Source organism: Podarcis tiliguerta (assembly GCF_965153285.1).
Source record: "Podarcis tiliguerta genome assembly, chromosome: 4".
Lineage (NCBI taxonomy): Eukaryota > Metazoa > Chordata > Lepidosauria > Squamata > Lacertidae > Podarcis > Podarcis tiliguerta.
The window spans coordinates 22,960,345-22,987,897 of NC_139537.1; the positions used below are offsets into that span (position 1 = coordinate 22,960,345).

General features: G+C 46.6%; 1 protein-coding gene across 2 annotated transcripts in view; it reads right to left on the reverse strand.

The window, feature by feature from the left end:
* The window catches only part of LATS2 (large tumor suppressor kinase 2), a 50,593-nt gene extending 28,167 nt beyond the window's left edge, over positions 1–22,426 (reverse strand). The window contains exons 1-2 of one of the 2 annotated variants that reach the window (XM_083436167.1): positions 22,139–22,426; positions 11,688–12,345 (exon numbers count right to left, since the gene is read on the reverse strand). In XM_083436167.1, coding sequence (XP_083292293.1) covers positions 11,688–12,029 — 342 coding nt within the window. In that variant the 5' untranslated portion in view covers positions 12,030–12,345; positions 22,139–22,426. Of the gene's footprint in view, positions 1–11,687; positions 12,346–21,217; positions 21,761–22,138 lie in introns of those variants that run through there. The other variant, XM_083436168.1, reaches the window with a different exon arrangement.
* Positions 22,427–27,553: the final 5,127 nt, after the last annotated feature.

Below are 27,553 nucleotides of genomic sequence, written 5' to 3' on the forward strand. Positions count from 1 at the left end.
TACATGAATAAAACACTAGCAGTCAAGTCCTTCTTCCTCAGGAGGTAGCACCTTCTTTACTGACCTTCCTAGTCATACTTTAACCCCCAAAGAACCCATAGTGTCTCATGCCATGCAAGTAGCTTCCCCAACCTTCTGGAGAAGATCTGGGGTTGGCTCAAGCTATATACAGGAAGAGAAGAGTCAAACGGATGTCTTTCCACTTGCGTAATTATTTGGCTGAACACTGCTTTAAGTCTCTAGGGCTGCTATTAAATAAATGAAAAAGAGAAGTATTGTTATGTGCTATCTTCCTTGAAGGCATGCTTGGAAGCATCTATGGTCTGACAGTAAGAGCTGTTCGACAGTGGAAAGGACTCCCTAGGGCAGGGGTCAGCAAACGTTTTCAGCAGGGGGCCGGTCCACTGTCCCTCAAACCTTGTGGGGGGCTGGACTATATTTTGAAGGGGGGGAAATGAATGATTTTCGCCCGCCCACAAAGAGACGTGAAGATACTTGTCCCAGTTGTCATCCCAATAGCTGCAGTTGGGCTTCTCCAGCCAGCCAAGCGCCGTGGCAGGGTAGGAGGCTGCGTTGGCCGGTGAAGACAGAAGCAGCAGCCCTGGCAGAGGAGCCACGGACGGAGGTAAGGGAACCAGGGTATCGCCGGAGCTTTTACCCACCACCTGCTAATGCTGCTTCCTGAGAAGCACCGCGGAGAAGAAGACAAAGCTGCCCACCAAGCCACAAGTGGCGGCTGCAGCTACTGCAACAAACTGCCTGAACGCCATGGGAGGAATGAAGGAGGGAGGCAGGCAGGCAGGCAGGCAGGCGGCGACGAAGAAATCGCGTGAGGAAGCGGTGCGGAGAAGGGCGGACTGAGGGAGAGGGAGCAGGAGGAAAATGCAGCAGCAGCAGCCGATGTCAGATGCCCCCTTCACAGCGCCGCCCTGCTGAGGCGGGCAGGCAGGCGAGCCGACTCCCACCGTTGACGGCGCCCGGCGTGGGACAAGGTTGCTGCGTCCCTGAGGAGAAAAGCACCACTATGTGAGGGAGAGGGAAAGAACGTGCACGTTGGCGATCCATGTGGCGATTCCCAGGCTGGATCTAGAAGGCAATTGGGCCTGATCCAGCCCGTGGGCCTCAGTTTGCCGACCCATGCCCTACGGCAGCCTTTCTCAACCTGTGAGTCCCCAGATGTTGTTGAACTACAACTCCCATCACCCCTATGGATGATGGGAGTTGTAGTCCAACAACATCTAGCGACCCACAGGTTGAGAACCACTGCCCTAGGGGTTGTAGACTCTCCTTCCTTGGAGATTTTTAAGCAGAGGTTGGATGGCCACCTGTCTTGGCTGCTATAGTTGAGATTCCGGCATTGCAGGGGACTGGACAGGATGGCCCTTAAGGTCCCTTCCAACTCCACAATTCTATGATAACGTACCCCACCTTTTCTTCCTTGCAACTACCCTGTAAAGGTTAGTGTGAGAGATGGTGAATAGTGCTCAAGGGCACCCTGTGAGCTTCACAACACTGAGTTAACTGAGTATTATTTCCCCCAGTATACAGACAGAAGAATTAAACTATAAGATACTTTGACAGCAGCCGCAAAATTGAGAAAGCAAGGCACCCAAATTCGGAACTGCCACATCCAAGCTCAAATATTTATATTATTATTATTGTGTGTGTGTCCATGGACTCTGAAGGATATAGAGTCCATGGACACACACAATAATAATTTATAATAATAATAATTTATATGTATACCCATCTGGCTGGGCTTCCCCAGCTACTCTGGGCGGCTCCCAACAGAACACTAAAAACAGAAAAAAACATTAAAAACTTCCCTAAACAGGGCTGCCTTCAGATGTCTTCTAAAATTCTGACATTTGTTTCTTTCCTTGACATCTGATGGGAGGACGTTCCACAGGTTGGGCGCCACTACTGAGAAGGCACTCTGGCTGGTTCCTGTAACCTCACTTCTCGCAGTGAGGAAACCGCCAGAAGGCCCTCAGAGCTGGACCTCAGTGTCCGGGCAGAACGATGGGGGTGGAGACGCTCCCTCAGGTATACTAGGCCGAGGCCGTTTAGGGCTTTAAAGGTCAGCACCAACACTCTGAATTGTGCTCGGAAACATAGTGGGAGCCAATGTAGGTCTTCCAGGGCCAGTGTTATGTGGTCTTGGCCACTCCCAGTAGAATGTGAGGGAAGGCCTTTAAAGGGAACCTTCCAGAATGTAAATAAAACCCAATGTCTGTTTGAAGGAGGATTTACTCTACCTTACCCATGACACCCGGACTCTGCCCAAATTCCTTTGTGCTTTGCCTCAAGCAGCTAAAGCAAAGATTAGGTTCATAACTATCCGCCTGCTAGGCAATGAACTAGAAAACTATGGGAACACGCACAACTTTCTGCAAGAAACATCCTACATACGCTGCTTTGAAGCGATACTCCACTACAAACTGGCACGTAGCCTGCGCATTCCAGAGCACCGTGTCATGCTTCTCTGACCTACAACATGCTGAAAATTACTGGCATTAGAAGTCCTCTGGCGCAGGATGTCTTTTGCAACGCTGAAAACAAAGTAGTTTTTTAAGATTGGTTAAAACTGGCTTATCTCTTCGGCGACTGCATTTGTTTCCTGAGCCGTGCAACTCTACTGCTTTACACTTACACACACACACACACAATATTTGTACTAGTCCATCGTCAAGCTGTCAACAGACTGCACAGGCTCCAGTGTGAGGAAACCATTGGAGACAGGCAGACAGCAGGGTGAGCAAGCAGGGCAGCAGGTGAGCGAGCTGGGCTGGCAGTGACAGAGTCAACAAGAGGGGTGGTAGAGAGGGGCGAGAAAGAGGGGTGGGGGCCGAATGAGCTGGGGTTTGAAGCAGGCCAGTGAGCTTTCGGTTGAGCGAGAGGGGTGTGTCCTCTCCTCACATGGCCATTGCTCAGGCAGGGTACCACCTTCACAACTAGCAGCTTTAAGAATGTGGTTCTAGTTTGCTTTCCTTGCAAGAGAGGTGGTTGTCCAGTAAAACTGCCTCCCCACTGCAGCAGGCACAGGGGGCCCCCCATTAGTGGACCCTTTGCTGGGGAGGGGTGGACCTACCCTCGACGCTAGCCCTGGACAGAGATTCATGCAAAGGCTATCTCTCAAAGATTCTATTACGGCACTTTTCCATTCTTTGGTTTTATACATGAACAGCAACATGTGCCAAATATATGGGTGGGGGGTGGGAGAGAAGTCTCCTGAGAAACTTTTATAGAGGATAAAAGGTAAAGGTAAAGGGACCCCTGACCATTAGGTCCAGTTGTGGCTGACTCTGGGGTTGCGGCGCTCATCTTGCTTTATTGGCCGAGGGAGCCGGTGTACAGCTTCCGGGTCATGTGGCCAGCATGACTAAGCTGCTTCTGGCGAACCAGAGCAGCGCACGGAAACGCTGTTTACCTTCCCGCTGGAGCAGTACCTATTTATCTACTTGCACTTTGACGTGCTTTTTAACTGCTAGGTTGGCAGGAGCAGGGACCGAGCAATGGGAGCTCATCCCATCGCGGGGATTCGAACCGCCGACCTTCTGATCGGCAAGTCCTAGGCTCTGTGGTTTAACCCACAGTGCCACCCGCGGCCCTTTTATCGAGGGTAGCCTTTATTATAAAACGAGAGTTGTCATCCCTGGTGAAATTAATTCTAAAGATTAAATTTCCATGTCAGTGAGATGATATGGGAAGAAAATGAGATCACAATCATCCCATGTTGGTTACAAATCTCAGCTCACATGGCCAGCAGTCAAACTGGGTGCACGCGAATTCTTAGTAAGTGAAGCAGGCATGGATCTAGTCAAACCCCTTGGATGGGAGATCACTGGAAATTTATTATATACTGAAACTGGCTGTAATAAAGATACATTTTTAAAAGAAGTCTCAATCCACTGGGGCGAGGGGGACTTTTCTGCCCTAAGCCGAGCCACCTGGGGGCCTGTCAAGTCTGAACTATCAAGAAGTGTGGTTTTGACTAAGCATAAAAACCTTCCAAGAGGAACTATTACACCCTGATTCTATTGTGATTCCACTTCCTGCTGCATTAGTTGTTCTCTCAACCCTTTCGGACTCAGAAATGACTTTGAGCGCAGGAATGAACAAACGACCAATGTTTTCAATGACCTGCTGAAGCAATCGTTTCCTCTTTTCCTAACAAGACTCTGTTCCCACAATACTACACATTCCTTTGTGACTTTTTGCTGCTCCCTTTATGAAGCCAAAATCAGATGACAAAAATCCGGTGTCAAGTGGGTGAAGGGTTTTTGTTGTTGTTTGTTCTGCACAGACACAAAAATCCCAATTCCATTCCAAGGAAACACAAGCTCTGTGCTCAGAATTAAGCCATTATAATATATGAATTATTCTGATTAGAGCATTAAAAAAACTAAACAAAAACAAAAAACAAAAAACAACAACCTGGGCTTGATTGCATGTCACAGTAAGCCATAGTTTGCATTAGTCGTGGTTTCATTGTGAGCATGCCTTCCCTCGTGGCACAAGCAACCCATAGTGTGGCTCACTATGTTTGGGAAAATGCTGCAGCATAATTGTCTGGAGCTCTTTTTTAAAAAAGCAACTCATGGATGTGATCAGCCAGTTCATTTGGTTATAATGGAAGCAACTTTAAAATGGGCAGAAATATATTTTTGTTAAGGACAAGGGACTGCTGGAGAAATGTTGGATTTTTTTTGGCTGGAGATTGGGGTGGAGTGGGGTGATGGATCTGTCGGTTTTGGTTCTCTCCATTTCTCAATCTTCCCCAGTTCTCCACGTTTTGCAGCAATTTGTCATTTTACCCCCTTGAAAACTCACCAGCATTTTACTGCAAAACACATTTCCATGTGCAGTTTTGACTAACATACACATATTTTAAGCAATTTCCCGTAATGTGCATTTTTGTATGCTAATGCCTTTATTTTTCATGTACACTTTCCCCTACTAGATGCTTTTTTTTAATAAATACTGGCTGTAGAGCTACATTTCAAAATGAAGATAAGTGTGAATTTCAAAAGGGAGCTGGGTTTCAGTTCAAATAATCTTTTGGAAAGGCCGGATTTGATAGATGCAACTTTAAATGCATGCTGAATCAAATTTGTCCTCCAACCCTACCTAGAGACAGACATGCTATAAAGAAGGGTACATGATGTATTTTTTCAGCTTTTCAGCAAACTCTTCACATCAGAAAGCTCAGATGAGTATACAGTGGTACCTCTGGATACGAACGGGATCTGTTCCGGAGTCCCGTTCACATCCAGAAGCAAATGTAACTAGCAACGGCACGTCTGTGCACGCACGCATCGCTTTTCGCCACTTCTGCGCATGCCATCATTTTGAGTGTCTGTGCATGCGCGAGCAGCGAAGCCCAGAAGTAACACACTCCATTACTTCCGAGTTGCCGCAGAGCACAACTCAAATGCACTCAACATGAAGCATATTCAACCCGAGGTATGACTGTATTAGCAAACTAAACACCCATCTGTCTTCTCCTTCCTAACCATTCCATCCCACCTTAGGGTGAGAGCCCTATAAGGCTGTACAACCAATGCAACTTTCTCCCATTTAAGGCTCTCAGTTGGAGGACCTTTGCTAACTTTCTCCAAGCTACAAGTGGCAATGACAGGCAAGCAAGAAAGCAAACAGAAGCATGGCTGGCAAGCTTTAACGACAAGGTGATTCGCTGGTATGTTCGCCTGATGCTTCAGATGTAAAAGCAGGCTTACAACCCATACACACACACATACATTATTTTATTTGTAAGCTGCCTTTCCACAGGTCAAACCACACTTATGGCTTATAATGCGGGGGGGGAGGGGGGAGCATAACTGCAACATAGCAAAAGCAGTCATGAACAATAAACAAAACAGTTTTAAAAATACAAAACCAAACTGAACCAATTCCACATGGATGACAACTAAATCTAAAAAAAAGATACAAAAAACCAACAGCACCCCCCCCCAGTAACCCCAAACAACACCCCAGCCCCTTAAAGTCTAAGGAATTTATTGTGGCACCATATTTTGCGGACTAGAGTCGAATTTGTCAGATGCCCTTGGCCCAGGAAAGCTGAAGCCACAATACATTTGTTTATTCTTTAAGAGACCACAATACACTTTTTGTTGCATTTGCTCTTTTCATCTCACTATCGGTCTTTGGTTTCTCAATGTGTTTTCCATCCCAGCAAGATGAAAGGATGTTGGAATGCAATCAAGACATCAAGACTGCTGCCTGAACAGACAAGATTCCAAGCCTTTGACTTCAGCAAAGGGGACAGGTAGCTGTTCTCCCGCACATTACAATATTCACAAATAACTCTTAACTTCCCAGGTCATGGAAAGGCATCATAAATAGTCTCAGGTATTAGCAGAGACGCTACTCCCCTTTGTTGGGCCTGAGCACAGAATCTAGCAGCACGTCCAGAATCCAGCAGTCTGACAACTGCAGCTGGTAAAGTCCTAGACACTAGAGAAGGAGTATTTGTTTTAATTTGCACGTTGCCAAAAGAATTCGTCGTGGTGTGGCTGATAAAAGCAAATAGTGAATACAGTGGTGCCCCGCAAGACGAATGCCTCGCAAGACGGAAAACCCGCTAGACGAATGCGCTTCGCAGGACGAATTTCTCTATGGGCTTGCTTCGAAAGACGAAAATGTCTTGTGATTCTTGAGGTTTTTTTCGCTCCCCACCCCCTTTTTCTAAGGCGCTAAGCTGCTAATAGCCTTTTAGCAGCTAATCCGCTAATCCCTTAAGCCTTTAATAGCCGCTAATAGCCGCTAAACCGCTAATAGCGCTAAACCGCTAATAGGGTTGCTTCGCAAGACAAAAAAACAGCTGGACGAAGAGACTCGCGGAACGGATTAATTGCGTCTTGCGAGGCACCACTGTATTGAAGGTGGAGGGAACTTGCCTTCCAGTGGGACCTTATCTGGGCTCAAGCTTCATGGACAAAGATGGGACATGCATGAATTATAATCTCACCCTCCCCTTGAAAAAATGATCCCTAGGTGGGCTAGGTAGGGACAGCAGTTAAAAAGCACATCAAAGTGCAAGTAGATAAATAGGTACTGCTGCAGCGGGAAGGTAAACAGCGTTTCCGTGCACTGCTCTGGTTCGCCAGAAGCGGCTTAGTCATGCTGGCCACATGACCCGGAAGCTGTACACCAGCTCCCTCGGCCAATAAAGCGAGATGAGCACCAGAGTCGGTCACGACTGGGCCTAATGGTCAGGGGTCCCTTTACCTTTAGGTGGGCTAGGTGCAAAATAGTGTAAGTTAAAACAGGTTTTAAAACAAAAAACAACGCTCAGACTGACCATATCTCAGTTTATAAAACCTGACACACCACACCACTCAACCCCGTAATCCTCATAGGGCTGTCTACAAGAGATCTCTTAGCTCAGCTCAACTCACTAAGTCCTGTTACCTCTTCAGCTTCCGACACATCTTCCCAGTCATCTCCCTCTTCTTCCAGTGAAAGGTTCCCCAGCTGTTTCCTTTCACCATTCCTCTGCATTCAAGACAGTCCTATGACACAATACTCCCCATGACTAGCCAAGTATATTTTGCCTAATTTGCATAATTTATGAAAATTCAGATTTTAAGCTCACACAGTTCCTGGTATTCGTATAAATAGCAATGTGTGTGCACGTGGTTCTTCTCCTCCCCCCCCCCCCCCGAAATTTGGGAAGCCCCTGAGCTGAAAGACGTCAGATCACAAACATTTTGCCCTTCACGCCAAACTCTGCTAAATGTATTAAGGGCACAACCAGATCCATATTGCTGAAAAACAGTTTCCCGCACCGCAGCTGTTCCACAATTCACATCAGCATATCATTTTGTAGCAGAAGCAACAGCCCTGTCAACATTTCCGCTCTGAGAAAGAATGAAAAAGAGAGAGCAAGCTGGAACCCAAAACTTCTCCAAGTTGATGAACAAATCCAATCATATGCTCAATTGCATCTATTCAGGGCAATTAAAATATTTAAAAAGCTACTATCTACAACTTCATGCAACATTCCACATCTAATTGCCTGGGGTGCTTCCAAGTGGATTAATGATCAGCAAGGAGGACAGCTACAGTCCCGCCACCAGTATTTCTCGAAGGCTGAAAGGTGCACTTTCAGGCCCTGCAAGTTTTATTTACCAGCCGATGGGCAACTAGCAGCGTTTCTGGCTTCATGTTTTCATACTGAGTAAGCCTGTGCCTTTTTGCTGTCTAGTTCTACAACTCCTGAAACTGTCTGAGCTTTTTTTTTAAAAAAATCATAATATCACATGCTATTTGGTTTAGTCATCTCTGAATGAATAAGAAGTTATACATTCAGCTGTTGGGGAAAGGTAAAGCCCATATTTTTGTTGCTGTTGTTCTTAAGGCCACCAATGATTTGCAATATTTGAGACCTCTAAAAGCCCTCAGCAGATGTAGATCAAAAGCACTCCCCTCTTCTTTTAAACCAAAAGTGGTGTGTCGTGTTAGTTGTTGATTTAAAGGATAGCCAGTGAACAAGCCAGAATCATAAACTAAGGTTCGTTAAAGCCCTAGCCATAGTTTAAACCAATCAGAGCCCCCCACCCTCCAGTTAAAACTCCCTCAACAGGGAACTATGGTTAGATTATGTGAAAACCTCCTCCTTATAGATTGCAGCACACAGCCACGTTAACAGTCCTTTATAAAACTACTAATATTATTACATTTCTTACTTGCCCTTCACCATTAGGTCCCAAGGGCAGATCACAACCATTAAAAAATACAATTATTAAAGCCAGTTAAAGCAAATTACAGTCACAAGAATACAGTGGAGCTTAAAATATATATCTCAAGTGTCAAAGGTCACGGTAAAGAGATGGGTCTTCAGCAAAAAGGACAAAGGTTTTATTTCATCTTTTTAAGCCAGAGAACATTTAGTTCTCTTTATAAACACATTTACAGTCATACCTCGGGATGAATACGCTTCGGGTTAGGCAAATTCGGGTTGCGCTCCGTGTCAACCCGAAAGTGACATCACGCGCATGCGCAGAAGCGCCGAAACGCAACCCATGCACGCGCCGTCGCGTCTTGCGTTCCATTCGGGATGCGAACGGGGCTCCGGAACGGATCCCGTTTGCATCCCGAGGTACCACTGTATAGGCACATTTATGGGAAACCTGTGCCTGTCTGCAGCTTCTTTGGAGCATTTAAAGCAGAACCTAGACTCTCTTGGTGATAGACGGTGCCCCCTGCCGGTCTAGTACTTATGCCCCAAAGGACAAAGCCATGCCTCACTGACTGCTCAATACTTTTTCAGTCGCCACAGCCCTTGGCATTTATTTACTTTTATCTGTAAAACTATTTCCATACCAGCGTATCATAAAATAACAGGGCGGTGAACAACGTCAGACTACAAAACGCCATTTAAAAACCAAGCTGATGATGTTTCATTTGACGCAAACATTATTCTATTTTAAAGCTCATTTCTAGCCCCCATGGGTTTCTAGAAAAATGGTGGGTTCAATTTACACGGCCACTGTGCAACGTCTTACAGCCTTTGGCTTTCTTGGACACAAGAGGCAGGAAGTAGGGGAATGTCTAGAAATAGAATGAGCTGCCAGGGGCATCCAGTCACAGGCCGCTCTGTATTTCTTCAGTCTTGATACTCAGTGGCACCATTTTTGCCTTACAGGCAGTGCAGTTCAGAACAGAAGTAAAACAGAGTAAGAAATTCCTTTTAACTGATGCTTAAATTCCGAAACCAGAGCTGTCAGGGCTTGGGAGTCTCTAGAACAGGGGTCAGCAACCTAAGGCCCATGGGTTGGAAGCAGCCCACAGAGGCCATTTAACTGGCCAACGAACTGAGCCGTCCGCTCAGCGAGTCCCCACATGCTGTGCTAAACCAGCCTGGCATGGCGACTCTCTTCTGCGGCTCTGGAAATCGCTTCTGCGCATGCCCAGACGCCAAAAAACACGAGTTTCGGCATCTGGGCATGTGCAGAAGCGATTTCCGGTGCCGCACTGCACTGACCCAGCCCACGGAGGATCTCTGTGGGAGTGATCCAGCCCATGCCCAGTAAGCCTTGCCGACCCCTGCTCTAGAGCTTATACCCCTGGCACAGAAAGGACACTTAGTACCAGCTGCATATGAGTTGGTTACCATTATTTAAGGAGAGAAAAAGAGAAAGGCACTCTATACTTTTTACTTTGTATGTTCCGGTGAGGAAACGTGCTATTAAAATAGGCCCAGGGGCAGCATCCTGGGGCTTGTCCACATTGGAGTATTGTCGAGCTGTCAATCCACTCTCCCCCGCCCCCATTCAAATTAGATCATAGCAGTCCACACCCACACGTAATTGGATGTGTATGAGGAGCTGCTTCGATCTTTCCCCATTCATACCAGTAGGAGTTCCCTTTTGTGTTTGCCCCGCCTTCTAATTTGTTGATTCTGTTATGCCGATTAAGTACCAGCAGGGCATATGGGCAGAGAGATGTGCGAGCACACCTTGTTTTTAAAAAAGATTTCCCTGCCCAGGAAGTGTGCAAGAGTGCACAGTCAGGGAATTGTTTTAAATTCTCAGCACACACCTTGGCAGTTTTCTGGTTGGGTGCAAATCTACATTCCTCCTTTAAGGAGCGTGCTGTAAATTGTTATGAACATAACCGGAAATGAAAGCACAGAGGAAGTAGTGAGCGTGCAAAGGGAAACAGCAGAAAGTGACGACTGATCCACTCCCAAAACAATGCAACAAATCGTCTGTGACCCCCAAGTGGAACAGTTTCATGCCTAATCTCCCTAAACATTCAGATTATACCTGTATCAGGTAAACCCAAATTTACAGCAGTGTTGTTTGAAGGTAACATCATGTGGACTATGCAAATTAAACGTGAATGCAAACACACAGCAAACTCCAGTGTAGACAAGCCCCAGCGAGTCCTGGGACTCATCTACACAGATGCAAATAAAACATTTTAAATGTGTTGTGAAGTGCAATATACAAATGTGGCACTAGATGGTGAAAGCGAGCTATGCAAAATTCAATGTATTTTTCAAAATGATTTTTTAAAAAAGCATTTTCACTGTGTGCTTTTAATGTGTGTGTAGATTCCACCCTGGTTTTGAATCTACAGTAGCAAACCCCACTGGAGATTCTTCCGTTACATTAAAAATAAACAAATAAATCACATCATCACTTAAGCATGTTGCATTTTCTTTAAGCAAAATTATGGGCAGCCTATGGAACAAGAATGCAAAGTACAGTGGTACCTGTGGATGCGAAAGGGATCTGTTCCGGAGCCCCGTTCACATCCTGAAGTGAACGCAACCCGCGTTCGCATGTCGCAATACGCCGCATGCGCGTGACATCATTTTGACTGTATGCGCGAGTAGCGAAACCCAGAAGTAACACGCTCCGTTACTTCCGGGTCGCCGCAGCGTGCAACCCGAAAATACTCATCCCAAAGCTACTTCAACCCGAGGTATGACTGTATTTCAGCTCATTCTGTCAACCATTCTCTTTCAATCCCCAACTCAGCGTGGCAGAGTGAATGCTGTGGCAAAGCACATCAGCATGTGGTAAACAGAACCACAATGCTCAACCCCATGGACCATAATGAGGGGGAGTGTTTAACTTGGTTCTTGTATGCCTGTATTTCCACCAATATCACTATCCGATTAATACAGCTTGCTCTAATATAATGCTTACCTGATCACACCCGGCATTCACCAGTTCCTGGAGCATCTGCCTATTAACTTCAACTGTTGCAGAAGTGGTGCCCAACTCATTAGCAAAGGGCAGCAAAGAATATCTGATTTCTCGCAGTGCTTTCTGGTAAGGCCCAAACTTGGCAACTGGTCTCATTTGCTGCTGCCTGGCTGCATCTTTCCCTACTGCAATTTTAGGGTCCAGAGAAGTTTCGCCTCCTGGTCCAACGGGCAATCCCTGGCTGGAAGATTTGGTAGGTTGCTTCAAACCTTCCCGGATCTCCTGCAATCTTTGTCTGCTGTTCCCAGAGTAAGTGGTAGCAGGAAAAGTCTTTGGCCTCATGGTTAATCCAGGTTTGTTTCAGCATAAATTCCAACTTCTTTTGCATAAAACCAAAGGGACATTCAACGCGGTTCTTCCTGAAGGTATCAGTTGGCTGCAAAACATAATCCCTTGATAGTAGTTCCAACATAAATGGTAAAACTGGAGAGGAGACTGTGTCACACTTCCGTATTCTCCGAAGTCCCCTGGTATGTCTATGACACTACATAAGTCTCAAGGAGCAGGTGCCACTTTCAAGCTTCTTCAGTTCAGAGTTTTCAGAATTTCTGTACACAGAGGGGAACCCCGAAACTTCCATCTCGCTGCTATTCAGTATCTGGAAGAAAGCAGAACACAGATATAGTCATGCAGTTCTCTTCTTCTTTATCAAAAGAATTCTTCCCAAGAGTCAGTCTGGTATGTTATTGCTGCTTTGCTTGTGAAATCCAAAATGGTGAACAAAGATAAGATTAAGAGCATGCAGAATATGGAAATATGTCACAATTAAAACTGTCCAGGAAGTTTTATACTAAATCAATCCAACAATAAACAAAACGCTTTCCCCAGAAGCTCTTAAAACTTTTTCCTGAAGAGCACTGGGCGTCTGGGAGATTCAACGAGGAGAGAGTTCTAGAGAATTAGCTGTGAGTCACTTTGGGCTGCCCTGGGCAAGATAAAGCCACTAACAAATTTAATGCATAACAACACAATAATAGAGGAAATGAGGTAAAAAAACTGTACTCAGTGAACAGACTGCTAGTTCTGGATCAAGGAGTCAAAACACCCATGCAAGGCTGTGCCATGCAAGTTACTCTTATTAGAATTTAGCAGAGTGCATGGGAATATAAAACCTGGATTTATCTCATGTATGCTGCTCTGAGCTTTTTGGAGTAACAAATAATAATAGTCAGCATTTGGCAATGATAGGAGAACTTCCAGAATGGAATCACTGTGTTTACAAATGCGCACGCACGCACACAAACACAATTTACAAGTTTTACTGAGAAACTTTAGAGCCCATCTCTAAGGTGTGCAGAGCAACAAAAAAAGCAAGGGGACTGCTGCACAACTGCACTGGAAAAGCTGTGCCTCTGTGATGACACACAGTTACATGTTGTCCGTAGTGTGTTATCAGAAAGACATGTGCACTTGGTAATATTCAACTTATGACGCTCTGAACAACTTGGGCCCCCAATTACCTCACAGGCCCCCTGATTCCTTACACTCCACCCTCAACCACTGAGGCTATGGAGACATTACCAGTTATTCCACAGCCTCAGTGTCCTCCCACGACCAGTTTCTGAAGCCAGATACAAAAGACCGCTAGCCACAATCCATAGAGATCTTGTCATTTCTGTTGTACAGTGCCTTGTTACATTTCTTTGGAAAGTGAGGTTTATAAATATCTAAATAACAAACAAATAAATCCAAGAATGATGACTTATGCCATTTATGAGGAGACTTGGAACAGTCTCTGTCCATTATGGCCAAGAATTTTTATTGGTAAATAGAAACTGATATATTTAACTGAAAAGGCGGCTTCATTTACTTTTGCAGGAATGTGTATGCATTACTGGTGTGTTTGTGTGGATCGTAAAGCACACCATGGATTGTTTTAATAACGAGCATTTTATTATTGTGCCGGGCTTAATGTTCACATCGGTTTGTTGGTACGGTATCGCAAGCCACTCTGGCAGAGTCTTAACTGGAAAAGGCAGCCTATATTATTTAAATTGTAATCTTGCCATTAGACGTGCTCAAGAATTCCAGTAAACATTCAGGAGATTTTTCATTGATGCAGTAATTCGGGGTGGCGCAACTATGCCAGCTAAACTGTACCAGCCAAACTCTTGCTGCTTGAGTCAAAAGCAGGTGAAGGGAGGCACAAGGGGGAAACGGCAGAAGAGATGTGCCTGGGGTAATGGCAACGCTAAATCAATTCCTAATAATCTGGGTGGCCACGGAGAGGCCAGGATGCTGAACTAGATAGGACAGTGGCTTGATCCAGAAGTCTCCTGCGTTCTTTATGGGCTTTGTCCCTGACCCTTCTTACACATAACAGACTGGTGCACATCTCAACACAAATATATTAGCTCATTAAAAAAGCAGTTCTTAGCTCTGTGGGGGAATAAACTAAAGTTCCCAGGATTATTTGGGTATGTGAATGCGCTTTAAATATATGATTTGTACCTAGCCTGAGTCTCTTTGCTCTTCTGGGGACAAATTAGCTACAAACAATAGGTTTCTAGCTCAGTCGGTAGGTCTTAATCTCATGGTTGTGGGTTGGAGCCCCAGGCTGGGTGAAAGAAGAAGAAGTAGAAGAGTTTTGATTTGATATCCCGCTTTATCACTACCCGAAGGAGTCTCAAAGCGGCTAACATTCCCCTTTCCCTTCCTCCCCACAACAAACACTCTGTGAGGTGAGTGGGGCTGAGAGACTTCAGAGAAGTGTGACTAGCCCAAGGTCACCCAGCAGCTGCATGTGGAGGAGCGGGGAAGCGAACCCGGTTCACCAGATTATGAGTCCACTGCTCTTAACCACTACACCACACTGACACTGCATTACAAAGGCTTTGGACCAGGTGGCCCTCATGGTCCCTTCCAACTCTGCAATTTTATGATTCTGCTGTTTCTGAGCTCTTGTACAATTCCCATTCATTTCAACAGCACGCACATATGAGAATTTTCTAAATATCGATTGCATTATTTACAGTGGGGAACCTTTTTTCCACTGGAGGGTCTCATTCCCTTCTAGATACCCTTCCAAGGGCCATATGCCAGTGGTAAAAAAAGGATAAGTAAAAGAGGATAAAGTAAAAAGAGGATAAGTAAAAAATAGAACCTGGTGTTGCCCAGCAGGCTCTGCAAGGTCCTGGGGAGAGTTCTGAGGACCAGACAGTGTGGGCTCATTTGATTCCTGAGGTTCCACTCCCCTAAATCCTAAACAAATGTATATAGAACTTTACTGCTTCCAAGCAATTGTGTTTAGGATTTAGATTTTGGTCACATTCCTTACCACCGAACTACTTTCTTTATAAAACAGGAAAAAGCAATCTCCAGAAAAGGTGGGGGAGCAGGGAAGAGGGGGAGGAACAGAACTATATACTGTACATGAAAACTTGTGCCGAGGACAAGCCTTCCATCAACACGGAGGCAAAACTGGCTCTAGCACACACAGCTGGTGCAAACAGTCCACATTCCTCTGGAGGAGAGCCCAAAACGGCATGATCAGCAGGGTAGGCGTGATAAAACTGTTCGTGGGTTTCTTCACTCTCCGGAGCCACATGCAAACAGACAGTCTTCAAGACGATGCCAACAGAGGCAGGGACATGCCCCTATACAGAAGGCGATTGTCTATCCCTCATGGCTTGGTATTTTGCATCAGGGTTTTTACCGGCAGCAATGTATTTTCATTTTGTTAGTATTTTAGCTCTAATGTATTTATTTATCCCCCCCCCCAAAAAAATATTTGGGGAGAATATGGAAAAAGAATCAAGGTGAAAGGGAAAAGAAGACTGAAAAAAGGGATTGAATTAACCTGAAGAGAGTGAAATATCAGGTTTTACTGATGATTTGTTAATTATTTCATACGACTTATTTGCTGCATTTGTGATGTTCTGTTACGTTTCACTATGTTGCCGTTGTTTATTACTTGTAAGTCGCTTTGGGATTCATCTGAATGGAAAGTGGCACGGAAATAACATTAATCAAATACCTGCAGTGAATGAAAATAGCGCAGCAACTAGAAAATTAACCCACATTCAAAATCCAAACCAGATTCCACTGGGGCTTTACTACAGACCAAAAGCAAAGCTCACCACCAAAGAGCAAAGTGTCTCCCCATCAGTTTTTTACATTTACAAGAAGGTGCCAACTTCATCCATTCTTCCTTTGAAAAAGCAAATCAACAAAAGTATCGCTGCTTACATTAAAGTGTGGGTTTTATTAACATGCAATTTTGATCCCCTTGGGGCCCCTCGAATATTTGATTTCTTATTTTTCAAACTGTTTCTCCTATTTGTTTTTTAATATTTCTTTTAAGGCTCATCAGCACAGGTTTTTGGGGGCCTTGTTGGGATATAGGCTGTTCCTCCTCCTTTCCCTGAATGGAATAACCAGGAACTGCAGGCTTTACAAAGGAATACTGATGCAGCTACTGAAATAATGCCATATCACACTCCTGTTATCTTTTCCTGGCCCACAATATTACAGATAGGGGTGCAGTAACCTTCAAGGAACAGACAAATTCTCCTGAAAAGGTTCGTACTTGGGCTAGGATCCCAAAAGGCTGAGATGAGCAAGTGAGGGAACAGTAAACTGTGCAGATAATCTAAAGAAGAAACAGAAAGGAGAACCATGCATGTGGATGAAACTTTCATTTGCCACTGCAGCCATTGCTTTAGCTTCTGTTTAAAGAGCAGAACGGTTGCGTTTGACAGTGAGAAGAACCTGAAGTTGCAGAGAATGCACAATGCATTCTACAAGGCATACATATTCCTTGCATCCTAGCTTCAATGTATATATCTCCACAGGATGTTTCCCACACTCATGCTTCAGACTGCAGCATTCAAACTGAACCATAAACTTGAGTTCTCACATAACTAGGAACGAGGGAACAAAGCAAAACCTAGACACCAACACTCCATCTGCATCTGTCGTGTGCCATGACCTCCTACATTTTCAGTGCAAACAGGCAACGAACAGGTACCAGTGAAACACTGCTAATTGCACTCATGCACTTTATGGCTAACAACGAAAGGGTCACATTCCTTAAAACAAGGCCTTTGTCCAGAATACCTGCCCCTCACTTTTTTGAAAAGCATGTGCGGAGATGTTCAGAGTTGGCAAAACACTGGAACACTTCTCAGAACTGACACAAGTGACAGCATGGTTGTTTCTCACTGAGTGGAGGCTGCTTCATGTTCTGTGTAAGAAGGCTCACCATGCAATTCTATAGATCCTACAGCAAAATGCCTGAAAGTGGGGTTGCAACAGCACGGCAAACGCATGTGCATTTCCAAAGAGATGCCACCTTGCTGCTTGCATAAATCAGGCCATGGCAGTTTCCAAAGTCAGATTTTCCTGCAGCCAAATTTCACAGGCACCTCAGAAATACCATAACCCAAGTTTCTAAAAGGAGTGTGCAAAACAAGATTAAGCAATTTTTCTTCCATCCAAGACCTCTGAGAGTGGGAGTAAAATATGGCTCTGCATGGGAGAGGAGGCATATTTTGTCCAACTATGATTCCAGATTCCCGAGCAGTGAGATGAGACAAAGGGGAAAGTCCCCCTTCCTCTGCCAATAGCTGCAGGGATTTCAAGCACTGGAGAATATGAACAGATTATTCTGGTGCTCTATGCACTTTTACTCGAGCATAGATGAGCTATCTGTCAATCTTATTAGTCTAGACGTTAAGCTCTTCAGGGCAGTGACTCTCCCTCAAATTACACATCAAATTGCATGCACTGTCCTTGACACACAAATGAGCTCCAATATGATTTGGGTGTCTCCAAGCTTTAATAACTTATTTGCAGCAGATTAATATTGGGGAACAAAGAGGTAAATCCAGGCACATGACCTTCTCGCTTGGGGTGTGGAATTAAACACTGGATGTTTTACAATGGCCATAAAAAAGACTAGCACTCTTCTGCTTCTTACAACTCAGTGGACGTACTGTAAAGTTCTCTCTAGATTTCTGTGATGTGGAGTTATTGCATTTATCAAAGAATTCTGTCTATATGGTTCTATCACACACACGCACCAGCGATGGTCCTCTGGTGAACCATAGAAAAGTCCTACCACTTTTTTTTGTACTAGCATCTTCTGCTCAAGAACAGCAGAGGTGATAAAAGGGGCAAGAAAAGTACTGCCTGATGCTACAGTATTATTATTATCATTATTATTATTATTATTATTACACCATCAGCGTACAGCAAACAGAAAGCCAACCAAATAGTGCTATAGAGGAGATAGGCAGTGATAGGTGGGGAATTCAGTCTACCATGCTTGGGAATGAAGCATGGGTTGGTGAGCAATTGCAGCCCAAAAAGGATAAAGGGTTCAGTAAGGACTGTCTGCATGGGGAATTCTACAGTTTCCAGTCCAACGCAAAACTGAAACACGCTGTGTGTAAAGGGAGATTTGCTTGTCTGTGGTGAATGTACAGTTGATGACTAGGACACAGCACAGACAGATCCCATTGTTCTGGCTATGCAGAATAGGAAGAGACTGCTGGTCTTTGTTACCTGTCTGATCCACTTCCCTGGTTTAAAAAGGTGAGGCACATACATACCCCGGTGACTTCATTTCCACGTAGCTGGTCTTTTTCAACACCCTCAATCCCCATCTCCATCAATATGCCGTTCAATTGTGCAACACAGCAATGTTTTGCCAGACGAGTTACCCATGACACCAATTGCTCCTACGCTATAGTCACTAGTATGCTAGACATGTGGAATAAGAAGAGGATTACACAATTCTCGTGAGAGCTCAGATGAAAAAGAGAAAAGCAAGAGCCCAGTTGTCCCAGCGTGACCTCAATATGTACAAACAAATGCAGAATCATGGGCTGTGAGCCATTCCCACATGTCCCTAAAGACATCCCGTTTGGCCCAGGATAATCTGCCCACAGATGCAGCATATGCTCTTAACATGGAAACCCTGGAAATATCAGCTATATGCACCCCAAGCTATGCAACACAACATTGCAAACACAAATAAACCTGCAGTATAGAAATGCCTATACAAATTGCAGCTGGCAAAAGTTCCTTTATTACGGAACTTCACAGAGCATAATGAATCTCACTTTTTTAAAGAACAATTCAGCACTGCTTAATATCCCACATAATAACAATTGCTACAATTCTGCAAAACAACCAATTTTTTTTTTTTTGCTGAACAAACTGCTAATTGTGTAACTTTCAAGTTACGCAGAAATCTGCATAAAGAACAACTGAAACTGCGGAAGAATTGGCTTTCTTTATGCATTCTGCCTAAGATAGTTATCGTGGATTGAGCTTTCCTAAAGAGCCTTCACAAGAGATGAAAATGTTATCAGCAGCATTTTGCTTGTCTGTTTCAAGTGAGAACTCCCAGAGTGCTCTATAAGAATGATAAGAGTCCTCTGAAACTACTAACATCCTTGTAACTTGGGAGAAAAAGTGGTGGTGAAAGATATAAGGAAAGAAAATGATTGTCTGAAAATGCATCTGCCAGAAAGAAATAGACCCAAGCCATCAACTGCTTCCCTACCACCCATGTCTCCATGGCTAGTCACCTGACCTGATGAAGCTAGGTCCCCCTTCAACTTCTAGCACACAGTGATGTCTCGCTCTCAAAAATCTGCAAAGGAACCTCTTCTCTGGTCCTCTCTCCTGCTAACTAATGTGGAATGGAAAGTAAAAGACTGTCAATTTTAAAGCCAAATTTCTCACAGCAATATCGGATTTACATCTGTGGTAGAAACTGCAGCAAATAAAATGTCATTTGTGAAAATGTTCTAAGAATGTAAGAAGAGCACCGCTGGCTCAGACCAAAGGCATATCTAGCCCTGCATTTTGCTCTCCCAATATCCAACCAGTTGCCCATAGGAACTCACAAGCAGGACATAAGCACAACAGCACTCTTGCTTGTGACCTCTAGCAATTGGTATTTGGAAGCATCCACAGTCACTATGACTAGTAGCCACCGAGAGCCTTATAGAATATGAATATACCTCTTCCCCTTCTAAAGTCATCCGAATTGGTGGCCATCCATACATCTGGTTATAGCATTTTCTACGGCTCAGTTATATGCTGTGTGAGGAACTGCTTCCTTTGGGGCTATCCTGAATTTCCCTCCCACCCTTCAGCTTCACTGGATGACGGGGTGGGGAGTTCTAATATTATGAGGTAGAAAAGAAGATGATATTTTGGCATCTGGCACACCCCCAAAATGACAAAGGGCCCCCTCCCCACCCAGGAATGCGTGAGGGAAGATCTACATCAGCAAAAGGAGGAGATAGATGGACACTGCGATGTGCTTACGCTGTAGACCATGCCACCTGAGGCTACTGCCTCACCTGGTGAGCCTGCCCCAAAGAAAAACATCTCTATCCACTTTTCCCCAAACCATGCACAAGATTCTCCCGTGAAGGCCCAGGAGCAATGAAAACATTGGAGATCTGCTTTGGCGCCGAGAGCAAGCCCCAACCTTTTCCCGCTTCAAACTTCAGCCCCAGTCGCGCCCCTCAAGCCCACACTGAGGAGAGGTTGCAGGGCCCTTCTCCAAGACAGAGGGGCCGGGGTTGGGAAAGCAAGGAAGGAAGGTCCTGCGGCTGGGCTCAGCTGTCACACGGTCACCAATATATACTCCAAAGCGGGTGAAGAGAAGCCGGGAAGGCGAGGCCCGGGCAGAAGGGATGGGCGACGGAGGCAACCGCTCCAAGATTTCCCCCGGCCCAGAACTGGGACTCGAGCAAGCGGCCAAGGCGCCACTCCCCTCCGCGCAGCGCCGTCCGACTTCCAAGGGCTGGGGGAAAAGTTTGCTCGTTTCTTCCGGCCGGGGAGCCGCGAGAGGCCTCGAGCAAAAGCAAAGGGAGCGCCGCGCTGTAGCAGAGGGCGAGCGCGACAGCGGCCGGGCGCACACAGGCTCACGGCGACTCCCTCCCCCGCGCCCGTGCAAAGGCCTCTCTGGAAAGGCTTTAAGTGGAAGCGCAATCCTCCCCCCTTTCCTCCCCGCTTCCACAGCCCACGGGAGGTGTGGCGCTGGGCAACAGGAAGAAGCGAAGGTCGCTCGGCCGCTCCTGGAGCGCCAAGCCCCGCGGAACTTCCGAGGAATCGCGCACAGGACCGGGCAGGAAAGCCCCGTCTCCTGTCCCTTCCGCGCCACATCCTCAAAAAATAATAATTATAATGAAACCCAGGCTCGCGCGGCGAATTAGAAATTGCCCTGTTCTACACCGAAAGGACACAACAAAATCCCACATGTGATTTTATTTTTTTTAAGGAGCGGACGCGCACACGCCCCTCCCCTGCGTAAAGGCTGACTTGGACCTTAAGACTTGCCACGGGTTAAAATATTGCCCATCATGTTCCGCATCTCTTCCGACCGTCCCTTTACCACGGAAGAAGCCCCATTCGCGTGTAGAAATTAACACGCCGCCGTCGGCTCAACTGCCCGAGCCACCTCTCCCTGGACGAGCTAACGCTACACACACGAACGGGCTTACCTGGGCGTGTAAACGCTCCCATAGGGGACCGTGTGGAAACGCTTACGGGGCAACTGGCTCCACCAGCGGTTGACACCACGGCCAGTTCAGCCCCTAAATCCAGATACAAGGGCACGTCAAGTAATCCAGAACACGCTCGCTCTTCCTCTTCTGCATGCTGCGCAACACCCTCTAAAAACCTTAAGTTTTAGCCGACGAGGCTCCCTGGTCAGCAACTAGCGCTCCACTTAGCAAAGCAAAAGGGAAGCGGCGGGCCAGAATCCCAACCCTCCCTCGGCTTGCCAGCAAATCCTGTTGCCACAGATACCACTTTCTCCACCCCAGCCGCTTCTGGGGCTGCCGGCAGCCACCATCCAGCGCGGGGATTTGGTCCCGAGCAGCCTTGAAAACGGGAAGATGCTTTCGCGGGCCGCTTTCCTCCGTCGAGCCCCCGAGGTCTGGGCCCACAGGGCTCCCTCCTCACAACGGCATCTTCGCCCAGCCCTGGCTTGCCAAGTCCTCCCCCCCCCCGCACGGCCCGTGTCCTTAGCACACGCCGTCGAGTAGGCGGCCACTTTCCGCTTCTTGGCCAAAGCAGCTGCCCTCCGCCGCTCCCTCTGAGGAACTCCCCCGCTCTCCTTCCAAGAAGAGCCGCTCTGCCCAGCTCCCTCCCGGCCTCTTTCCCTTCCCGGAATAATAAATCGCGTCGCGTGGATGCCTTTTTCTTTTTTTTTTAAAGAACAACTTCAGGATTCCCCCGGGAAAGCCGCCCCTTCTAAAATCCCTGCGCAACTTCTGCAAAAATCCCCTTTAAAGAAAGAAGAGAAGGAGCCAGAAAGCTGCGAAGTAATGCCGAACGGGGCGGGAGGGGCAGGTGGAAGGGCTCAGCCTGCTCCACCAGAGGGAAGCCCCCTTGCCCCACCCCTCCAACAACCCCCTTACCGTCTTGGTCGAGCGGGGAAGGGGGTTCCCCGCACGCAGCCCCCTCCCTCTCTCGGTGCCCGCGGGAGAATCAGGGGGCCGCCGCCGTGACTCCTCTCCGCTGCCTCCTGCCGCTGCCTCGACTGCTGCCGCCGCCCCCAGCGTCCCGCTCCGTCTCCATTCTTCCCTTTCCCCCTTTCGGGCTCCGAATGCGGCGGCGGCCGGGCACAGTTGGGACATTCGCTACATTGTTAGCATTCCACTCGTGCCACGTGACCCGGGCTCCGGCGTCATTCCGCCTCCCTCCCCTTCAGCATTCCAGCGGGGGAAGAAAAGGGGCGGGGCGGGGCCCTGCTCGTCAAGCGCGGGGTGGGCGGGGCCCCGCTGGACGTCCCGCGCCTCGGCTGCCGCGGTCTTGTTCGCACGATCCCGGCTGCGCTGATAAATAGCGCGTTAAAGAAGCGGCTTGGGACCTGTTGCGGGTCTGCTTGGGTCGCGAGTCGTTATTAAGCCATGTTGATTACCGGGATAACAGTGGTAATAATAATTGTTGCTGTTTTGCAAAGTTTTTTTAAAATAAAAATTAACTCCATTTTATAATGGTGGATATTGGAAGGGACCGCGACCCCGCTGCAATGCAGGACTCGTTTCCCCTGCGGAAAGAAACAGAGAGGATAGTTAAAACAACATGAAAAATAAAAGATGAAAAACAACACAATAGGCGCATAGAATCAGTAGTTGCACGTGAGTTAAACTATCAAAGTTCAAGTAAAGGCAATCAACCTTATCAGATCATCAACTATTGTTCCAGATTTGCCAGGCTTGAGGAGAATTGTCTTGAAAATGATGGTTCCACTGTATATATCCCCAAAGGAATGCCAAATCGTATAAAAAGTGGCTGTAGGTTCTGGTCCTTGCCGAAATTATTTTCTCCATAATAGCTATATTCCAGAGTGAGCAGTACCAAGCATCCAGTCTAAGATTTGGGACTGTTTTCCATTGAGTTGCAATGACTATTCATATTTAAGATCAATTCTTTTGACAATACAGTATATATTTACATTGGTATCATCAAAAATATTCAGAAACATTAATGTTGCTTACCAGTACAGTGGTACCTCAGGTTAAGTACTTAATTCATTCTGGAGGTCTGTTCTTAACCTGAAACTGTTCTTAACCTGAAGCACCACTTTAGTTAATGGAGCCTCCCGCTGCTGCCATACCGCCACCGCACAATTTCTGTTCTCATCCTGAAGCAAAGTTCTTAACCCGAGGTACTTTTTCTGGGTTAGCAGAGTCTGAAACCTGAAGTGTATGTAACCTGAAGCGTATGTAACACGAGGTACCACTGTATAATTATTAAGGTTGCAATTCTGGGAAAGCTGCCTTATTCTGGGTCAGATCAATGGTCATAGTACAGCTCAGTATCATTTTTTAGCAGTGGCTACAACCCCCATCATCCTTGATCATTGGCTTTGCTGGCTGGAGCTGATGGGAGTGGGGATCCAACAGCTGGAGGGAAACAGGTTCCCCATCACTGAACTAAGACATACATAGCATGGAGCTTACCCATAGACGGCCGGATTGTATTACAGTCCCTCACTGTGTGTAAATACAACAAAGTCATACCCAGAGTAAAGCTTAAGTCTGTGGGCCTATTCTGGGTTTGACATTGTTGGATACAACCCTACAACCCTAATACCTATAATATAGATATTCCAAACTGCCTAAATATTCCAAACTGCCATGTTCCATAAAAAAGTGACTCCACAAACAGAATATGTTTGGTATTTCAACTGTGCTGCCAGTTACATAAGTATTCATTTTAAACTTCAAGTGGTGTCAATGAAAATACCGTATTTTTCGCTCTATAAGACGCACCAGACCAAAAGACGCACCTAGTTTTTGGAGGAGGAAAACAAGAAAAAAAAATTCTGAATCTCAGAAGCCAGAACAGCAAGAGGGATCGCTGCGCAGTGAAAGCAGCAATCCCTCTTGCTTTCTGGCTTCTGTGATAGCTGCGCAGCCTGCATTCGCTCCATAAGACGCACACACATTTCCCCTTACTCTTTAGGAGGGAAAAAGTGAGTCTTATAGAGCAAAAAATACGGTAATTTATTAAGGAATTGAAAGGAAACCCCATCTTGGAAGAGAGCAAGAAAACCATTAGGTTCTCAGAAAATTCCAGGGCTGAAAGAATGTGGTGGGGTGAAGCAGTTCATTTTGTAATGATCAAATACCTGCAATTTAAGCAATGCTGCACATCTTCATTTTTCAAATTATTGCAGCAATTAACCCACGAAGCATGGCAATGTGCTTGCTTAAATATGAATATTGCTCAGTGGTGTTTTCTTTGGCTTACAAAGGGCACCTAAAAATAGTAGTACATACATGAACTGAAAATATCTCTGGTAACAAAATATATTTCTGATGTAAGCTTGTGTGCTATACTGTCCTGGACTAGGACCAGGGAGACTCGAATTCAGATCTCCATCTGCCATGAAGAGTTCCTCCTCTTAGCCTAACCTACCGCACAGGATTCTTGTAAGAGTTAAATAGAACTCAGTGAGGCTTAATTTTGAGTAAACACTGTCAGGATGCACACAGTGGAGCTTAACTTCTGAGTAGACATGCATGGGGCTGTGTAGTATCGTGCAGAATTTATTTTTAACACCACACAGTGATTAAATTTGTACTCCCGTTGATTTACACCAGTGTTTTTCAGACTCCAGACACTCCTCCCCCAAAATAAAACAGCAGACATGTTATAGTGCAAGAGTAATTCTAGCTGTGGCTGTGCCATGGGACAAGCACATTCATTAAGGCTGCAGTACTGTATATACACAGGGACGCGGGTGGCGCTGTGGGTTAAACCACTGAGCCTAGGACTTGCCGATCAGAAGGTCGGCGGTTTGAATCCCCGCGACGGGGTGAGCTCCCGTTGCTCAGTCCCTGCTCCTGCCACCCTAGCAGTTCGAAAGCACGTCAAAGTGCAAGTAGATAAATAGGTACCGCTCCGGCGGGAAGGTAAACGGTGTTTCCGTGTGCTGCTCTGGTTCGCCAGAAGCGGCTTAGTCATGCTGGCCACATGACCCGGAAGCTGTATGCCGGCTCCCTCAGCCAATAAAGCGAGATGAGCGCCGCAACCCCAGAGTCAGTCACAACTGGACCCAATGGTCAGGGGTCCCTTTACCTTTACTGTATTTGTTGTTTAGTCGTGTCCGACTCTTCGTGGCCCCATGGACCAGAGCACGCCAGGCACTTCTGTCTTCCTTTACTGTATATACACACTTAACCTGAGAATAAGCTCCATTGAACTTATTGTGTCTTCTGGATAGGCATGGATAGGATTGCAATGCAAATAATGAAAGAGGCCAAAATACCCACCTGTGGAGGCTGTCCCCAGAGACCAGTGATGCCTTTACGTGCATATGCATCTCGGAGTTATCGCTGCTTCACTCCTCATCAGATTCACCAGCAGCACAGGACAGCACCTCTATACTACAACACTCTGAATATGTGCAGTTTTGAACACTAACTGGAACCATAGCTCCATTATGACCAGAGGGATTAAAATGGCATGTTTATTTCAGCCTAGGTGCTGATATCAAGCTTGTTTGCTGCTGCCTCCAACACCTGCAGCTCTCCAGGTGGTCATTTTGTGGGGGGGGGGAGGTCCCTTGGGCTGCAAAGTCCTGGACTTCAGCCCCGAGGTTCACCCATCATGAAAACCTTTGCACAAAACAAAAGCCTGAGACTGGGCTGTGTGAGAGAGAGACCAAAAATGCTAACTATAAACCAATGAGAAGGTGCACAGGCACTCCTCCAGGCACAACAAGAATTCTGGGAATGCTAACTATAAATCAGCTCACAGGTATTTCACCATTGTTGTCTAATCCTGTTGTTCGGGGAAAGAATGTGAGATTTTCAGAATGACCTCTGAATAGATCGAGGATTGGCATTTGTTTACTAGCAAAGGCCGCTTCGGAAATGTACCGTGAGGAAGGCTGCAAAAATGTTACCTCGCTGTGCTCCCGGCGTTCTGGCATGCTCCGGACCAGGGTGGGGGAAACTATTTCCAACCTGCATTCCCTCAAAGGCAACCTTCTATGGGCCATTTGCCAGAGGCAAAAATGGCTGGAGTAGTGGTTGTGGTCCTTTGTTGTTGTTTAGTCGTTTAGTCGTGTCCGACTCTTCGTGACCCCATGGACCAGAGTACGCCAGGCACTCCTGTCTTCCACTGCCTCCCGCAGTTTGACCCAACTCATGCTGGTAGCTTCGAGAACACTGTCCAACCATCTCATCCTCTGTCGTCGCCTTCTTCTTGTGCCCTCAATCTTTCCCAACATCAGGGTCTTTTCCAGGGAGTCTTCTCTTCTCATGAGGTGGCCAAGGTATTGGAGCCTCAGTTTCATGTGATCCACCTGGAGCAGGAACTGGCAAGCCACTCCAGTATCCCTGCCAAGAAAACTCCATGGACAAAGAAAACAGTTGTGGCCCTTATCTTTGTACAATCCAGGCATGCAAGCAGGATGTTTCTGCAGCCCCCACACTGATCTTCGCCCTCCATCCAGGCACGCAAAAGGCATTAGCGCAACACAAGGGCACATTTCAGCAAAGCAAAAGCGCTCAAGGCGTGGGGCAGGAGGACCAGTGAGGGTTGTGGCTTGCAGAGTTGACGTGGCCTGGGAGAGTGCAGAGGGGCAGGAAGAGAGGCCTGGAGGACTGCATTTGACCTGAGGTTCCCCACTCCTGCTCTGGACCCAGGGTGGTGCTATGCAGATAGGAACTGATGGCTGTAACTGGATTCTGTGGGGCAAAGTAAGCAGGAGGATGCAAGTGGGAAAGGCAGACTTTTCGCTCCAAAGACTAGCGCCACCAGAGACACGGGTCAGCATTAGTCACCCCACCCGGGTGCTGTCTCTTAGTTTAGCACATATAGCTGAGATCTTAGAATTGGAAGAGTAGGAAGGTACCCTAAGGGTCAATCTAGTCCGACCCGCTGCATTGCAGGGAGGCTGACATCTATTCCAGGGGGTAGGGGACAGCAAAGTGTTACAATGGGAGCAAATGCTGCCCACTTGGCCTCTACCAGCAGAGACCCCATGGAGTGTGCGCTGTAATTCTATGAGCCTGCAGGAAGTAGTTAGGATGGTGATCTCCACTCAGTTGCACAAAGTGGTTGTGATGATGACCCCCACTGTGGCCCATTCAAAATGAGCAGCAAGGAAGGCCATAGAAAGGCTAGACCCAAGTCAAAGGCCCTTAGCCAGAACTTGCCTACCAAGTAACCCAAACAGGGATCTAGAGAGGCCTCTGCTCTTGAGTATGGGGTCCCAAGCAGCCAACTGCCTCCTTGCCTGGGGCCCCATCTCAGCACAGGTAATGAGCCAAGAGGGACGTAATGAAGAAGAGGAAACCGTAAGGTTCTAGGCC